This window comes from Canis lupus, chromosome X (assembly GCF_011100685.1).
Source record: "Canis lupus familiaris isolate Mischka breed German Shepherd chromosome X, alternate assembly UU_Cfam_GSD_1.0, whole genome shotgun sequence".
In the NCBI taxonomy this organism is placed as follows: Eukaryota; Metazoa; Chordata; class Mammalia; order Carnivora; family Canidae; genus Canis; species Canis lupus.
The window spans coordinates 54,968,249-54,984,935 of NC_049260.1; the positions used below are offsets into that span (position 1 = coordinate 54,968,249).

A 16,687-nucleotide genomic window follows, 5' to 3' on the forward strand; every position below is an offset into this window, starting at 1 on the left:
TGCCTATATTTGAATAATGACTGCCACTTCTTAGCTGTGTGACCTTGGGCAATTTACCTAACCCCTTTGTGCTTCAACTCTCATATATGTCAATGTAGGGATAATCATACTTTATAGGACTGTTGGGAAGATTAAATGAGTTAATATGTATAAAGTACTTAGGATGGTGTCTGGCTTATAGCAAATACTATATAAACTTAGCTGTTATTATCACTATCATCATTTTTGTCCCCCTGTAGGCTCTTTAGATTGAGGCTTCTTCCATCTTGCTAAGTCAGTTATTGCTTCTCCACCTGTACTCTAAAAAATATGTTAACCTCCTGTCTACTGATATTTCTCTTCTTTGTTCTGGGATCTTGTGAGTGAGTACTTTTAAAATTCCTTTTAGTGATGTTTTAGTTGGAAGAGGAGAGAAATGCCAGTAGTCAATCTCCTGTGTTTGAACAGAGCTTCCTATAATGCTCTGTGTTCTTTTTGTGTATGAGTTTCTTTGCCACATTGATTTCTATGAAGCTACATTGATTATTTTATTGAAATAATTTGTGACTAGACAATTACATTTTATGTTTTGAAAGCCTTCTGTCCTTTTTCCCCTAGATGTCCTGCTCCCAGAAAGTTAGCTGTCCTTTATCCTGAATTTTGGAGATCTGTTTTCTTAACAGCTAGCATACTAGTGTTTAACCATGCCCCTTGGTCCCCAACAAACAGATTCCCATCATTTTACTTATATAATCAGCTCTCCCGTGTGTGTCGGCTTGAAGGCCAAAGCAGCCATTTTTCTTATTTACTCATAGTATCTTCTGAGTGACGAAACTGTCATCAGAGTACATTAGGAATTTATGAGGTGCTCTGCTTTCAGCATCACATAGCTTAGTGGATAGATAACCAAATTATTTGAGTTTGTCTACCCCATTAATAAAAACTTCTGTGTAGGTAGCACTCTGTAGATCACATTTGATTTTTATCATAGTCCCACGAGGTAAGGTATGTATACAGCTATTTTATGAATAAAGGAAAGTTTCAGTGGCTTGTTCAAGGTCATACATTATGAGTAAGTGGCAGAGGCAGAGTGTGAACAAGATTCTGTCTCTTAATCAAATTCCCTTTTACTCTATACCTTCTCAGTATTTACTCCTGTAAGTTTTGTGATACATTGCAGTAACAGATGATTCCCTTTCTCTCTGACTAGGTGGACCATATTAGTAATATAAAACTACTTCTGTTTTTCACCCTATTTTACTCGGCTACCTACCTTAGGCTCATAGATATTTTCTTCACCTATAGAGAAGAGTTTCTCAACTGGCACTATTGACATTTTAGATCAAATAATTTTGGGGGCTGTTCAGTGCCTTGTAGGATGTTAGTGGCATCCTCGTCCTCTGCCCACTATATGCCAGTAGCATTCACTGCCACCCACAAATTGTGACAACCAAAATGTTTCCAGATATTGCCAAATGTTCCTTAAAAAGCAAAATTATCCCCAGTTGAGAGCTGCTCTATATGGAGCTACTGCATTTCTCTGCTACCTGGTTTTTCTCCCCTGTTACTTCTGTTCTAGTTCTGAAACTTGTTGCAACATGCCTCCATGATGCAAGTTATATTTCCCTTTCAAGTTAAAATCTCTACTATTTATTTGTTGCCATAGTAAATAAATACCCAGAAATGTCAAGTAGTATTCTTGATCCTCTCCTTGTTTGATATATTCTCAATCTTAGAGAATTTAGGTTTTAGAATTTTATCTGGACATTTTCCTCCATAGCCGTTCTTGGTCAGATTTTAAATCTCTGCAAACATGTGCTTCTCAGACGTTATGATGTATAGTACATCCATGTCAAGAACTTATCATTTTAAAATCTCTTAACAACAGGAAATCAAATCCTGTTTTGTGATGGTTTCTTTCTAGAGATTCACTACCCTTGCTCCTTTCTATTCCAGAGCCCTAATTCTTATTTGAAGAACACAAAACAGCCTCTGCATACTCAAGTGTATCATTCTTGCTTAGATCATGGTTGCCATAGATTCTTCTCGGGGTTCATCTAGATCTTTTTATTGTTGTTCTTGTATGAAACTATAGATGGATGTTTTGCTCAGCAGGTTGGAAAAATCTCCAGTCTCTCTTTTACATCCCAGATGGGATATGAGCCAACAAGATGGCCAGTGTTCTTATGGGCTCAAAGGGGAAAGAAAAGAAAGGAATGAACTAATACAAGAATTAGTACAGGTTTTGGTGAGCAGCTTTGATAAATCTCAACAGACTCTCCCTCACATCCTGATAGGATAAATGGCCCTGAAAAATGGTATCCCTTTTGGTTAGCAATAAAGGAACAAGAAAGGGATGATTGCTTAAGGGGATTGTTTTGTTTTAGTTTGGGGAGATTTGAGCATGTACAAAGACTGAAAAGAAGGAATTCGTGAAAGGAAAATAAGTTGAAGGTCTAAGGGAGAGGGAGAAGATCAAAGGATCCAGGGTCCCAGAGAAAATGGAGGGAACAGAAACTAGCAGAGGCTGAAGGGGAAATAAAGGTAGTTATTTATTACTCTGAAACAAAGAGAGGGAAGAAGGAATCGGTACCGGAAAAAAAAAAAAAAGACTGTGAGGTGAGGAGAGGGAAAACCTTCCCCTGTGGAAAACTTTGATCTCCACAATGTATTTGTTGAAATCATCCACTAATAGAGTGAAGGGAGGTTTACGGTCTTGAAAATGATGAGTGTTTAGAATAACTGGTGTAGTGGAGTAGGAATGAGGAAGAAAAGATTATCAATTGACCAAGAGTTCAGCTAAAGTCAGATAGCAATGTTTTAAAATGAATGGATCTAGTTTATTTGGTTATGTGACTTTCTTCAGCTTTGCAGCCTACGGAAACTTATACACACACAGAAACACACACAGAGAGAGTTGGTTTAACCTGTGCCTGGGAATTAACATGATAGGAAGGTGAGTTCTTGGGAAAGCCTAACTGAAATGATCAGTCACAGGGTCCAGTTTAAGGCCTGGGAGAAGATGATCTACTGGGAGTATTAGAAAGTATTGAGGTGCAGGCTTAGTCAGTTAAACATCTGCCTTGGCTTAGGTCAGGATCCTCTGGTCCTGGGATTAAGCCCCATGTCAGTCTCCCTGCTCAGTGGGGAGTCTGCTTCTCTCTCTTTCTCTGCCCTCCTCTGCCCCTCATGCTGTCTCTCATGTGCTATCTCACGAACTCTCTCTCACTCTCTCAAATAAATAAAAAATTTTAAAAAAAAGAAAGTGTCAGTAGGGGCACCTACTGTGGCACAGTCAGTTAAGTGCCCCAACTCTCCATTTCAGCTCAGGTCATGATTTCAGGGGTGTGAGATTGAGCCCTGTGTCATGCTCTGCACTCAGTGGGGAGGCTGCTTGAGATTCCTCCTCTCTCTCCTTCTGCCCCTCCCCACTCACACACACACACTCTCTCTCAAATAAATAAAATAAATCTTAAAAAAAAGAAAGTGTCAGTGAATTGGTCACAATATAGGTGAAGAACAGGATTCATGAAAGAAACGAAAGGATACTAGGATGTAGTCAGGAATTTTGGAGCTCAGGATCTTGTAAATATGATTGTTTCTAGTTATAAGGGAGTCCAAAGTATGGCCAAGTAACTAAAAGGTAGAGTAGCATTAACAAAAATGATCCCATTTCTTTATCATTTAACTTTGTAGAAGTATCTTATTTAATTCCCCACTACAACCCAATGAGGTAGATAGATTTGCCTCATTTTAGAGAGGAACTTAACCCAAATCATATAGATAGTCAGTAATAGAGCCAGGTTAGAACCTAGGTCTATTTGACACCAAAGCCCATGCACTTAACCACTATATATAGCCTTTTCATAAAAAACGTAATCATGGGAAGATCAGGGTCTTTAGAAGGACCTCAGCGATTATTATAGGATTTAAGAAGAAAAGCTGGGAAATAAAGAAGTATAAAAGAATCTTTAACCCTTTTAAAGGAACAAGAGATAATGTATTCCTGTGTTGGTGTCATAGAAAGAGCATAGGACTTAACTGAAATCCTGAGATAGAATGTCAGGCTTACCACTCACCAGCTGTTTGACTTTAAACAAGTCATTGAACCTCTGCGCTGGTTTCCTTATCTGTAAGGTGAGACTGATAGTAAAAATAATTTAGCAAGATGATTATAAAGTAGCTGTTCATCTAATTTCTCAGTGTTAAGAATTAAATGTGATAATGGATATAAAAAGTAAATATACAGGGACGCCTGGGTGGCTCAGCAGTTGAGTGTCTGCCTTTGGCTCAGGGCATGGTCCCAGGGTCCCCAGATCGGGTCCTGCATGGAATCTGCTTCTCCCTCTGCCTATGTCTCTGCCTCTCTTTCTTTCTGTGTCTCTCATGAATAAATTTTAAAAACTTTTAAAAAAAAGTAAATATACAAAGATTGTTGTCACGGTGATAGTTATTTCTGTGTCTATGGGAAAAGGGCAAGAAGTGCCAGCAAATTCAATGTGCATACCCAATGTTTAGACCTTTGTCCTCAGAAAAGTGAATAGGATCAAGAAGTTTCATTAAGATTGATGATTTAATATTTCTGTGTGGTTTTTATTTTATGCAGGTGTACGTTCGATGCTTTACTAAACAATTTGAATTTTGTTTCCTGCTATTAGGTATTAATATTAACCGAGGCCTCCTGTGCTTGGGAAATGTAATCAGTGCTCTTGGAGATGACAAAAAGGGTGGCTTTGTGCCCTACAGAGATTCCAAGTTGACTCGACTGCTTCAAGGTAAGCACTGCTTCAGAGTGTTTCTAAAAATAAATGAGTAACTCAGAATAATAGTGCTGAGAAGGTGAAGATGGGACAGGGAAACAGATTGTTGGACTATCACATACAGAGCTATCTAATTGATAAAGAGGAAAGAGACCTGTTGGCAAGCAGGATTCTAAGGTAACGGAAAGATGTCTTTATATATGCCTTTGAGAGCCAAGAAGTCTATAGAGTGACAACTGTTCTTTATACCTGAAAATAAACTGGATTACTGTTTATTAGTGCTTATTAAACAGAATTCCTTGAAGAATTAAAACCTACCCAGAGGGGGCATCCTAAGAATGTTTAATTCCAATAGTGGCTCCTAACTTACTGGGGCCAGGCCCCAGTTGTTTTAAACTGATTAACTCCTGAAATAAGTCTTAAGAATGGGGACATATGGAATAAGATTCTAAACTGTATCATTTACACATCAAAAATCTTAGTATTTTTATACTGGCACAAATAGGAAATTTGCAGATTCTTAAGAATTTTTTTCTTAGAGGTCTGAGTTTGAAGCCACCAACCCAAATGGATAGCTTTGCTTGCACTTTACTTGTTTGATTTTATTTCCTCCTGTTGTTCTTTTTCAGATTCTCTAGGAGGTAATAGCCATACTCTTATGATAGCCTGTGTGAGTCCTGCTGATTCCAATCTAGAAGAAACATTAAATACCCTTCGCTATGCTGACAGAGCAAGAAAAATCAAGAACAAACCTGTTGTTAATATTGATCCCCAGACAGCTGAACTTAATCATCTGAAGCAACAGGTATAAGGGCTTTAAAATTTGATGGAAAAAATTATAAGTATGTGAGTAGAATGATAGAGCTCCTATTTCTCAGCTTCTCCTCTACCAGAGATTTAGAGATGTGAGCTAAGCATTCTGTTAGTTTGGGAAAACCTTAAAGTAATTCCTATTGGCATGTTTATCATCACTCTAAGATTTGGGGGTGGCATTGGAGATTTCACTGAAAAAGAAGTGAGCGCTGAGAGATAAGACAAGAATCAGATCCTGAAAGTCTTTATATGACTTCTTAGAGAATTTGTAATTCAACCTGAAAGCTATGGGGAGCCACTAAAAGATTTTCAATAAGTAGGTGACATGGTGAAATGTGTGTTTTAGGGAGATCACTATAGCAAGCATAGAGAAAGTAGATTAGAAGTGGGTATGACTAGAAGTAGGAAAATAAATTATAGTAGTGCCCCTGTTTATTCATGGTTTCACTTTCCACAGTTTCAGTTACCCATGATCAACCATGGTCTAGAAGCAGGTGATTCTCCTTCTCACATATCGTCAGAAAGTTAATAGTAGCCAAGCACTATGTCACAGTGCCTATATCATTCACCTCACTTAGACACTCGTCACATAGATATTTTATCATCTCATATCATCACAAGAAAAAGTGTAAGGGCAGTATCTCAATAAGATATTTTGAGTGGGGAAGACCACAGTCCCATAACTTTTATTATAGTATATTATTATAATTGGTCTATTTTATTATTAGTTATTATTGTCAATCTCTTACTTGCCTAGTTTCTAAATTAGACTTTATCATAGGTATGTATATATAGAAAATATAGTATATAGTATAGTATATAAAATATAGTATATATTTTACTATATTTAGTATAAAAATATATTATATATAAAATATAGTAAATAAAATATAGTATATAGTATATATACAAAGCATAGTATGTATAAAGTTTGGTACTAGCTGCAGCTTCAGGCATCTATTGGGGGTCTTGGAACATATCCCCCACAGATCTACTATAGGCTATTGTAATAACCCAGATGAGAACTATGGCCTGAACTAAAGACAGTAGCCATAGAAATTAAGAGAAGGGTACAAATTAGAAAGAAAAAAAACCCAAGGAGGTAGAATGTATAGAGCTTGCTTGGTAACAAATTTGATGTGGAAGGGCAGGCAGGGAGAATCAAGGTTGTTCTCGGATTTCTTGCTTAGACAACTGACTAAATGGTACGACCAACCAATCACTGAGTCAGGGAAGACAAGAGGGAAAACAAGGTCAGGTGGGAAAATGGAAACAGATTCAGTTTGGGACATTTTGGATTTGAAAAGCTTGGGGGACATCTAAATACAGTTGTTCAAACATAGCTGGCCATTTGGGTTTAACCTAGAGAGGTCTGAGCTGAAGATACAGATTTGAGAGTCATTAGCATTTAGATGGAATCTGAAATTAGAGTGAACGAGATCAAAGAGTACATGGCACATTTAAGGTACTCTTAAATATTTGCTGAATGAGTGAATGGCCAAGAAGAGAAGAAGGCCAAAGACTGGACTCGGGGGGAACAGCAGTATTTAAGGAATGAGGAAAAGAGGGAAAACAAAAAGATAAGAAGGAGTCAACAGGTAGGAAGAAAAGCAGTGGTATCGTGGGAGATAAGGAAGAAAGTTTGGAGAACCATCAAAAGTATAAATGTATAAAGAGGTATAAAGTAAGATAAGGACTGGAAAGTGTCCATTTTTTTAAATCAAGGTGACCTCAGTGAGAAGAAGGTCAGGGGAATGATAGCAGATTGTTGTGGGATGGTCAGTGAATGCTAGGTAAGGAAGTGGAGGATTCTGGTAGGCTCTTTCAAGAAGGCAATAGCTAGACAGTCAAGGGTCAAAGGATACAGGTCTATTTGTGTTTAAAAATATGGGAGAGACTTGAATCAAGTGGAAGAAAGCAGTTGGGAGAGACTGAAACTGAGAATAGGAACTAGTTGCTAAGGGACCATCTCTAAGTAGTTGAGATCCTGAGCACAAATAAAAAGAGATTGGCCTTAGACAGTAGAAGGGATACCTGTCACCAAGACAAGAAGAGAAGAGGTTAGGATAGGAAGAATACAGTGACAATTATTTAGAGGGAGAAGAAGGTGAACTGAGGGGTTTTCAGCCTGACAGCCTTTATCCTCTCAGCATAGTAGGAGACAAGGTCTTCTTAGTGCAAGCAACCAGATAATGGGGTAGAGGGATCAAAGAGACCACAGAGGCTTGTAATCATGGAAATGGAAGAGGTAGCAGACCAGGAGCATGCATTTGTGGTGGTATCAATATAACTGGTTGTGCAACAGCTCAGTAGCTCTGGTTGGTAGAGAGATGAGAAGGCAGGTAATTGGATTGACCCAGGCTTGTGTGTGTGTGAAACAGCGCGGGGAGGGGTCAAGTTTTCTTGCCTTCCAGGGTATAGTACTCTTTCCACTAGGAATCTAGAATTTCCCAGCTGTGTAGTGTTTACTCCATCTCTGGCCTTCCTCCTTGGTGATTATAGCTACTATTCAGTTAAGTCTATAGCTTCCCTTCCCTTCTCCTCCTTTCCCTCCCTCTGTCCCTCCCAGGGGTCACTGTAGAAAATATAAGTAATTTACCTGTTAACAGTGTCATCTCAATTATAAAATGCCATACTCCGTTCTGCCTTGCTATTTTTTATGTGTATTTTTATTGTCAAGAATACACTTCTTCCTAATCATTTATTTGTCCATTCATTCCAACAATAAATATATATTGAAAGCTATTATGTGCCAGATACTGTGTTAGAATACATTGTTGAACAAAGCAGACACAATTTCTGCCTTGGTGGAACTTACTGCCTAAGCAGGAGAGGCAAATACCAAACACATAAGCATACGAATAGATCATTTTCTAAAATGAGATAGTATGCTAAATAGGGTAGTATGACATTGTGGAACAGAGTTTTCTGTTATATATCGAAGCTGAGAAGGCTTCCCTGAGGTAGCAATGTTTGAGTTGAGATCTGAGGGATTTGAGTAGGAATTATCTATGCAGAAAAGAAGAAAGAGGCTTCCTGGGAGAAGTAAAAGTATTTGTGGCAAAGTGTAGTGGTTAAAAGCATTGACACTGCAGTCACACTGCCCACATTCCAATGCTGGCTTTATAACTCAATAGCTAGGTACCCTGGCCAAATTCTTTGTGCCTCGGTTTCCCTATCTATAAAATAGAAATAATTGTACCTGCTTCATAGGGTTTTTGTGAGGGTTAGATGAATTAATACACAGAAAACACTTAGAACAGTGCCAGGCATATACCAAATCTGAAAAGGTCCTGATTTAGGAAGGCATATAGTATATTTGAAGAACTGAAGGAATGCCAGCATGGCTAGAGCATAGGGAGCCAGGAAAGAATATTCCAATATGAGACTACAGAAGAAGCAGAGACCTGATCAAGGCCTCATGGATAATGTTAAAAATAATGTTAAGCAGGGTGGTAACAATGTTAATTTGGTCTGGCTGCTGTGTAGAAATGGGTTATAGTGGAGCAAAAGTAGATTCATGGAGATGACTGAATATAAAGGTCTACATTCAGAAAGATTTGTGTTTGAGATAAACTTGGAAGTCACCATTTTATAGATGGTAATTGAAACCATTAGGCAGAGACAAGACTTGATGGAGCGTCTATAAAGCAAGAAGACTGATACTGAACTTTGAGGATTTATCATCTAAGCACAACTGGCACAAAGGTTAACCAAGAAAGAGCCTTAGTAGATCAGCTAGGAGAATAGAAGGAAAAGCAGGAAAGTATGGTGTCTGGTAAGCCAAATGCTACCAGTCGAGTAAAATGAAGACTGAAAAATAGTGACATGCAGAACATTGGTGACCTTAGCAAGAATTACTTCAGTGGAATGCTATGCACAGAAATCTGCTTAGAATAGCTTGAGGAGGGGCACCTGGGTGGCTAAGTATCTGCCTTTGTTTGGCTCAGGTCATCATGATCTCAGGGTCTTGGGATCAAGCCCCACATCAGGCTCCCTGCTTAGCAGGGAGTCCACTTCTCCCTCTGTCCCTCTCCACCATTCATGCCCTCTCTCTCTCAAATAAGGGGTCTAAAAAAAAAAAGACTAGTTTGAGGAGCAAGTGAGGGGTGAATAAAAGGAAATGGATGTAATGAGTATAGACTCTTCTCTCAAACTTTGTTTTTTTTTAAGATTTTATTTATTCATGAGAGACACACAGAGAGAGGCAGAGACACAGGCAGAAGGAGAAGCAGGCTTCATGCAGGGAGCCTGACATGGGACTTGATCCTGGGTCTCCAGGATCAGGCCCTGGACCGAAGGCGGCGTTAAACCACTGAGCCACCAGGGCTTGCCCTCTTCTCTCAAACTTTGTGAGGGAGAGAAATAGGGCAAAAGAGATAGAAATGGGATTGAGAGGGGCGCTTTTGCTTTAAGACAGGAGACACTTGAACATATTCTCTTTTTTAAGATTTTATTTATTTGAGAGAAAGCACTCAACGAGCAAGGGGGAAGGGCAGAGGGAGATGCAGACACCCTGCTGAACAGGGGGTTCCATGTGGGAGAGGATGATTGCATGTACACTCTGGTTTTGACTGTTCTGGAATTTCATTAATTTGCTTCTTCTCAGAACCCTAAAGTACTTAACTGTACTTTAAGAATTAGCATCTTCTGGGACGCCTGGGTGGCTCAGCGGTTGGGGGCCTGCCTTCGGCTCAGGTCGTGATCCTGGGATCCGGGATCGAGTCCCGCATCAGGCTCCCTGCTAGGAGCCTGCTTCTCCCTCTACCTATGTCTCTGCCTCTGTTTCTCAGTCTGTGTCTCATGAATAAATAAATAAATCTTTAAAAAAAAAAGGAATTAGCATCTTCTGTCCTGTATTGTTTCTATTTCAGGCCATAGGCTTCTCTTTGCCAACTAGATTATAAACTTGACAATAAGACACAAGAGTTTATTCTCATGGGCACATGAGAATCCCCCCTCACATTACCTAGCCCAGTGCTGAGTTTGGTTTTTAAAAAATAGATGCTAAAAAAAATAGATGCTCAATAAAAAGCTATTAAGATGCTTAGGTAAAAAGAACAACTCATCTTCCAAGTACTAGTCATTCATATAATGCTGTTTGGACTTTTATCATTGACTCATCAACCCTGAGGCATTCTGTAATGCCTAAGATATATCTTAGATTCCATAGCTATCAAATAAATTTACTCTGGCTAACTGTAGTAATTTAGCTGATAAGGGGTAAATAGCTTTTGATCTGTGATTAGTTGACTATTTTTCTTTGCTTTTCCCAGGTACAACAGCTACAGGTTTTGTTGCTACAAGCCCATGGAGGTACCCTGCCTGGATCTATAAAGTAAGAGTCATAGATTAATTTTAAATGTATATTCTAGCGGAGGTCATTTCTCCTGTGGTTGTTTTCCCCGGATTGAGTAAAGTTTCTGGTAGCATGTGGCATCAAGGTAGGGATCTTGCCAAACTTGTAGTTAGCTTTGAGGCAGCCTGATGTGATAGAAAGATCATGGGTTCTGGCCTCAGAATTTTATTAATTGGGGGACACCTGGGTGGCTCAGTGGTTGAGCATCTGCCTTCAGCCCAGGGCATGATCTGGGGTCCAGGGATCGTGTCCCTCATTGGGTTCCTGGCAAAGAGTCTGCTTCTCCCTCTGCTTATGTCTCTGCCTCTCTGTGTCTCTCATGAATAAATAAATAGAATCTTTAAAAAAATTTATTAATTGGAATTCTACTGTGAGGAAGAGCTGTTTCTTTTCCCCTTTTATATATATATATATACATATATATATATATATGTATGTATAATGAAGACTATATATAATAGTCTATGTATAGGGATCCCTGGGTGGCGCAGCGGTTTGGCGCCTGCCTTTGGCCCGGGGCGTGATCCTGGAGACCCGGGATCGAATCCCACATCGGGCTCCCGGTGCATGGAGCCTGCTTCTCCCTCTGCCTGTGTCTCTGCCTCTCTGTCTCTCTCTGTGTGACTATCATGAATAAATAAATAAAATCTTTAAAAAAAAATAATAGTCTATGTATAGACTGTACAGAAAATTCTTCATTATACATAAATAAAATATAATATGTATGTATAATGAAGACTATATATATAACATAGACACATGGGTTTATTCTATGGGTTAATATCCAATACTATGATTATTTGTTTTATTACTCAAATTGTTCCTGCTTTGTCCAGTAGGAGCTCTTTCAGGGTGGTTCTTATGTTCTTTAATACATCCTCTAGTTTTTTTTTAATATTTATTCATCCATGAGAGAGAAAGTGCACGTGAGCAAGGAGAGGGGCAGAGGGAGAGAATCCTCAAGCAGACTCCCTGCGGAGCACTGAACCCCCATGTGGGGCTTGATCCCAGAACCCAGAGATCATAACCTAAGCCAAAATCCAGTCTGCCACTCAACTGACTGAACCACCCAGGCTCCCCCACCCTCTAGTTTTTAAGCATTTCCATGAGATGTTCCACACTCATCTTGTATTTTCCTTATCTGTCCCAATTCTAGAACCAACCATATCTCAAAAGAGCCCTGGTATTTTTTATTTGAAAGTAGGGTATTAAGCTGAGTGAAATAAGTCAATCGGAGAAGGACAAACATTATGTGGTCTCATTCATTTGGGAAATATAAATAATAGTGAAAGGGAATAGAGGGGAAGGGAGAAGAAATGGGTAGGAAATATCAGAAAGGGAGACAGAACATGGAAGACTCCTAACTCTGGGAAACGAACTAGGGGTGGTGGAAGGGGAGGAGGGCGGGGAGTGGGGGTGACTGGTTGGCGGGCACTGAGGGGGGCACTTGATGGGATGAGCACTGGGTGTTACTCTATATGTTGGCAAATTGAACACCAATAAAAAATAAATTTATTATTTTTTAAAAAATAAATAAAATAAAAAGAAAAAACATAAATATAATGAAAAAAAAAAGTAGTGTTTAGAAACCCAATCTGAGGGATGCCTGCCTGGGTGGCTCAGTGGTTGAGTGTCTGCCTTTGCCTCAGGTCTTGATCATGGGGTCTTGGGATTGAGTCCCACATTGGTCTCCCCACAGAGAACCTGTTTCTCCCTCTGCCTATGTCTCTGCCTCTCTCCATGTGTCTTTTCATGAATAAATAAATAGAATTTTTTTAAAAAAAGAAACCCAATCTGAGTGCTATATGTGCTTATTGTTACTGGGGTGTCACTGATGCCCTTTCAGTGAGTAGAGCTAGAAAATATTTGTATGTCTATTAATGCACACATATGCTCATTTATATTTTTATATCTGTCTGTACACATATTAAAAGCCATGATCTTATACTGATACCTCTGATTCCAGTCCAATACTACAGAGTTCATTTTAGCTTTCCTCCTCCCTTTATTTATAACTCCTTTTTCCAATAGTGAGAAATCAGCTCTCATTATCTGCAATCTATTTACTTACTTATTCAGTTCCATATACACATAAAGTAGTTTCAGAATTGCTAGCCCATACCCCTTTGAGAAACACTTTTATGAACTCGATTACAGCATTTATGTACAGTTCTTTTTGTCTTTAGGCTTAGAGTATCCAGGCAAGATACTGGTTCCCAGAGTTACTGTTTGTATTCCATTTTAGGATTCCCCCTATATCTTGGTTGGTTTTAATTATTTGATTATATTTCGAGTATGTGAAGGGTTTATGAAATGTTATCATGCTCTAAGAGTTAGAGTTACACAAAAAGAAATACTCAGCAGAGAAATGCAAATCAAAACCACAATGAAATATCACCATACACCCATTAGGATGGATAGTATAAAAAAAGTTAATAACATGTTGACAAGGATGTGGAAAAATTAGAACCTTTGTACACTGCTGAAAAGATTGTAAAATGGTTTAACTGCTATGGAAAACAGTATGGAGGTTCCTCAAAAAGTTAAAAATAGAAATACCACATAATCTAGCAATCCCACTGCTGGGTATATATCTAAAAGAATTGAAATCAGGGTCTTAAAGAAATATTTGCATACCCATAGTCCTAGCGCCACTGTTCTCAATAGCAAGGAAGTGGAAGCAATACAAATGTCCATCAGTGGATAAATGGATAAAGAAAATAAATAATATATATATATGAATATTAGCCTTACAAAGGAGGGAAATCTTATTACATGTTATAGCATGACTGAAACTTGAGGACATTATGCTAAGTGAAATAAGCCAGTCACAAAAAATACTGTATGATTCCACTTACATGAGATTCTTAGAGAAGTCAAACTCATAGAAACAGAAAGTAGAATAGTAGTGACCTGGGGCTGCAGGGCAAAAAGAGAGTTGTCCTTTAAGGTTAAAAGGTTTCAGTTTTATAAGATTAAAAGGTTCTGGAGATTTGTTTACCAACGATGTAAATACACTTAACGCTACTCAACTGTACACTTACCAGTTAAGAATGTTAAGTTTTATATGTCTTTTTTTTTTTGAAGATTTATTTACTTACTTTAGAGAGAGAAAGAGAACACACGTGAGTGGGGGTAGGGACAGAGGGAAGAGGAGATAATCTTAAGCAGACAACCCACTGAGCATAGAGCCCAAAGTGGGGCTCCATCTCATGACCCCGAGATCATGACCTGAGCCAAAACCAAGAGTCAGATGCTTAACCGTCTGAGCCACCCAAACACCCCAGTTTTATATGCTTTTCAACCACAATTTTTTTTAAAAGGAAAACCACACAAAAAACACAGAAGGAAACATAGGCAAAGGTCTATGTCCCTATAGTTGAAGGTACAGAACAGTGTAGAAATAAAAGCAATGGCAGAAAACTGTAAAAGAATAGACTGGGGGAGAGGGGCGGGAACAGGGAGTTGTTGTTTAATGGGTATGAAGTTTCAGTTTTGTATGATGAAAAAGTTCTGGAGAGCTATTGTGTGATAATGTGAATATACTTTATTGAACTGTACACTTAAAAATGGTTAAGATGGTAAATTTTGTTCATGTTTTTACTACAATATTTTTTTAAAGCATTCAGTGAAATTCCCTCTTTATCTCCCATCACACCCTTATTTCTACCACTTTTTCTCCCTCCTCCACATTCAACCAACCTCTTTAGTTTCTGGTGTAACCTTCCTGTATTTGCTTGTACAAATGAGCATATACCTATATATTTTTTATATCCTCTTATGTGAATGGTAGTATACTACAGATAGTCTTTGTGGCTTTGCTTTTCTCAGCATTTCCTGGAAATCATTTCTTTTTTTTTTTTTTTTTTTTTTTAATTTTTTTAAATTTTTTATTTATTTATGATAGTCACAGAGAGAGAGAGAGAGAGAGAGAGAGAAAGAGGCAGAGACATAGGCAGAGGGAGAAGCAGGCTCCATGCACCAGGAGCCTGACGTGGGATTCGATCCCGGGTCTCCAGGATCGCGCCCTGGGCCAAAGGCAGGCGCCAAACTGCTGCGCCACCCAGGGATCCCTGGAAATCATTTCTTATCAGTTCATAGAAATCTTCCTCATTCTTTTTTACAGCTGCATGGTACTCTTATTAGTGTACATATGCCAAATATACTAATTCAGCCTCTTTCTTATGTCTAGGCATTTAGGTTGTTTCCAGTATTTTGTAATTCCGAATATACTGCAGTGAATAACCATGTTACTTGGTTTTCATATTACTAGTGATTTATCTTCAGGGTAGATTTCTAGAAATGAGATTGCTGAGACAAAAGATAAGTGCATGTGTGATTTTGTTGGATTTGCCATATTCCCCTTCAGAAGGGTTACTGCATTTTGTATTCCCAACAGCAGTTTGTGATAGTGCCTATTTCCCCTAAGCCTCACCAATGGAATATGTTGTCATACTTTTTCCTTTTTTTGCTGATCTGATAGGTGAAACATACTATACCTCAGTATCTTGTTTTAATTTCCATTTCTTTAATTATGAGTAGATTTGGACATTTTTTTCATATGTTTTGGGGCCACTTTTATCTCTTTCTGGTGAATTATCTGTCCATACATCCCATTTTTCTATCAGATTTTTTTGTCATTTTATTTATTTATTTATTTATTTATTTATTTATTTATTTATAATAAATTTATTTTTTATTAGTGTTCAATTTGCCAACATACAGAATAACACCCAGTGCTCCTCATACCAGTGAGAATGGTGAAAATTAACAAGGCAGGAAACCACAAATGTTGGAGAGGATGCGGAGAAAAAGGAACCCTCTTGCACTGTTGGTGGGAATGTGAACTGGTGCAGCCACTCTGGAAAACTGTGTGGAGGTTCCTGTATCAGATTTTTTTTATCCTTTGGCCCTTTTTGAAAAAATTGTGGTGAAATATACATAAAATAAAATTCATCATTTTAACCATTTTCAAGTATACAGTTCAGTGGCATTAAGTACTTTCACAATATTGTACAACCTTCACTACCATCTGTCATCAAAACTTTTTTCATTTTGCAAAACTGAAAGTCTATACCCATTAAACATTAACACCCCAGTACCCCCTCTCACCTCAGTCCTGACAATCACCATTCTACTTTCCTCTAATTATTTTAAGCACCTCACATGAGTGAAATCATACAATATTTGTCCTTTCACGACTGTCTTGTTTCACTTAGCATAATATCCTCAAGTTTCATCCATGTTGTAGCATGTGTCAGAATTTCCTTTCTTTTAAAGGCTGAATACTATTCCATTGTATATATATACCACATGTTGTCTATCCATTTATCTGTCAATGGACACAGGTTGCTTCCACCTTTTGGCTGTAGTGAATAATGCTGCCATGAATACTTTAAGACCCTGCTTTCAGTTCTTTTGGGTATAGACCCAGAAGTGGAATAGCTGGATCATATAGTAATTCTATTTTTAATTTTTTAATTAGACTACCATACTGTTTTACATAGTGGCTACACCATTTTGTGTTCCTACCAGCAGTACACAAGGGTTCCAATTTTTTTTCAAATCCTTGCCAAACACTTGCTATTTTCTGCTTTAAAAAAATAATAATATCCATCCTAATTCTGGCCCTTATTCTTAATGGTTCTTTATATATTAGTGATATTAGTCCTTTGTCTATAGTGTGTGTTTCAAATATTTTCTCCTGGTTTGTTCTATTTTACTTTGTTTTTGGTGTTTTTGTCATTCAAAAATGTTTAATTTTCACATAGTAAAA

General features: G+C 38.1%; 1 protein-coding gene across 3 annotated transcripts in view; it reads left to right on the forward strand.

Annotated features, from left to right (window-relative positions):
* Positions 1-16,687, forward strand: part of KIF4A (kinesin family member 4A) — a 125,218-nt gene that overhangs the window by 36,081 nt on the left and 72,450 nt on the right. For all 3 annotated transcript variants that reach the window (XR_005386308.1, XM_038587623.1, XM_038587624.1), the window contains exons 8-10: positions 4,638-4,754; positions 5,369-5,544; positions 10,829-10,890. Coding sequence is in view for 2 of the 3 variants with exons in the window: in XM_038587623.1 (XP_038443551.1) it covers positions 4,638-4,754; positions 5,369-5,544; positions 10,829-10,890 (355 nt within the window). In the remaining variant the exon portion in view is untranslated. The remainder of the gene's footprint in view (positions 1-4,637; positions 4,755-5,368; positions 5,545-10,828; positions 10,891-16,687) is intronic.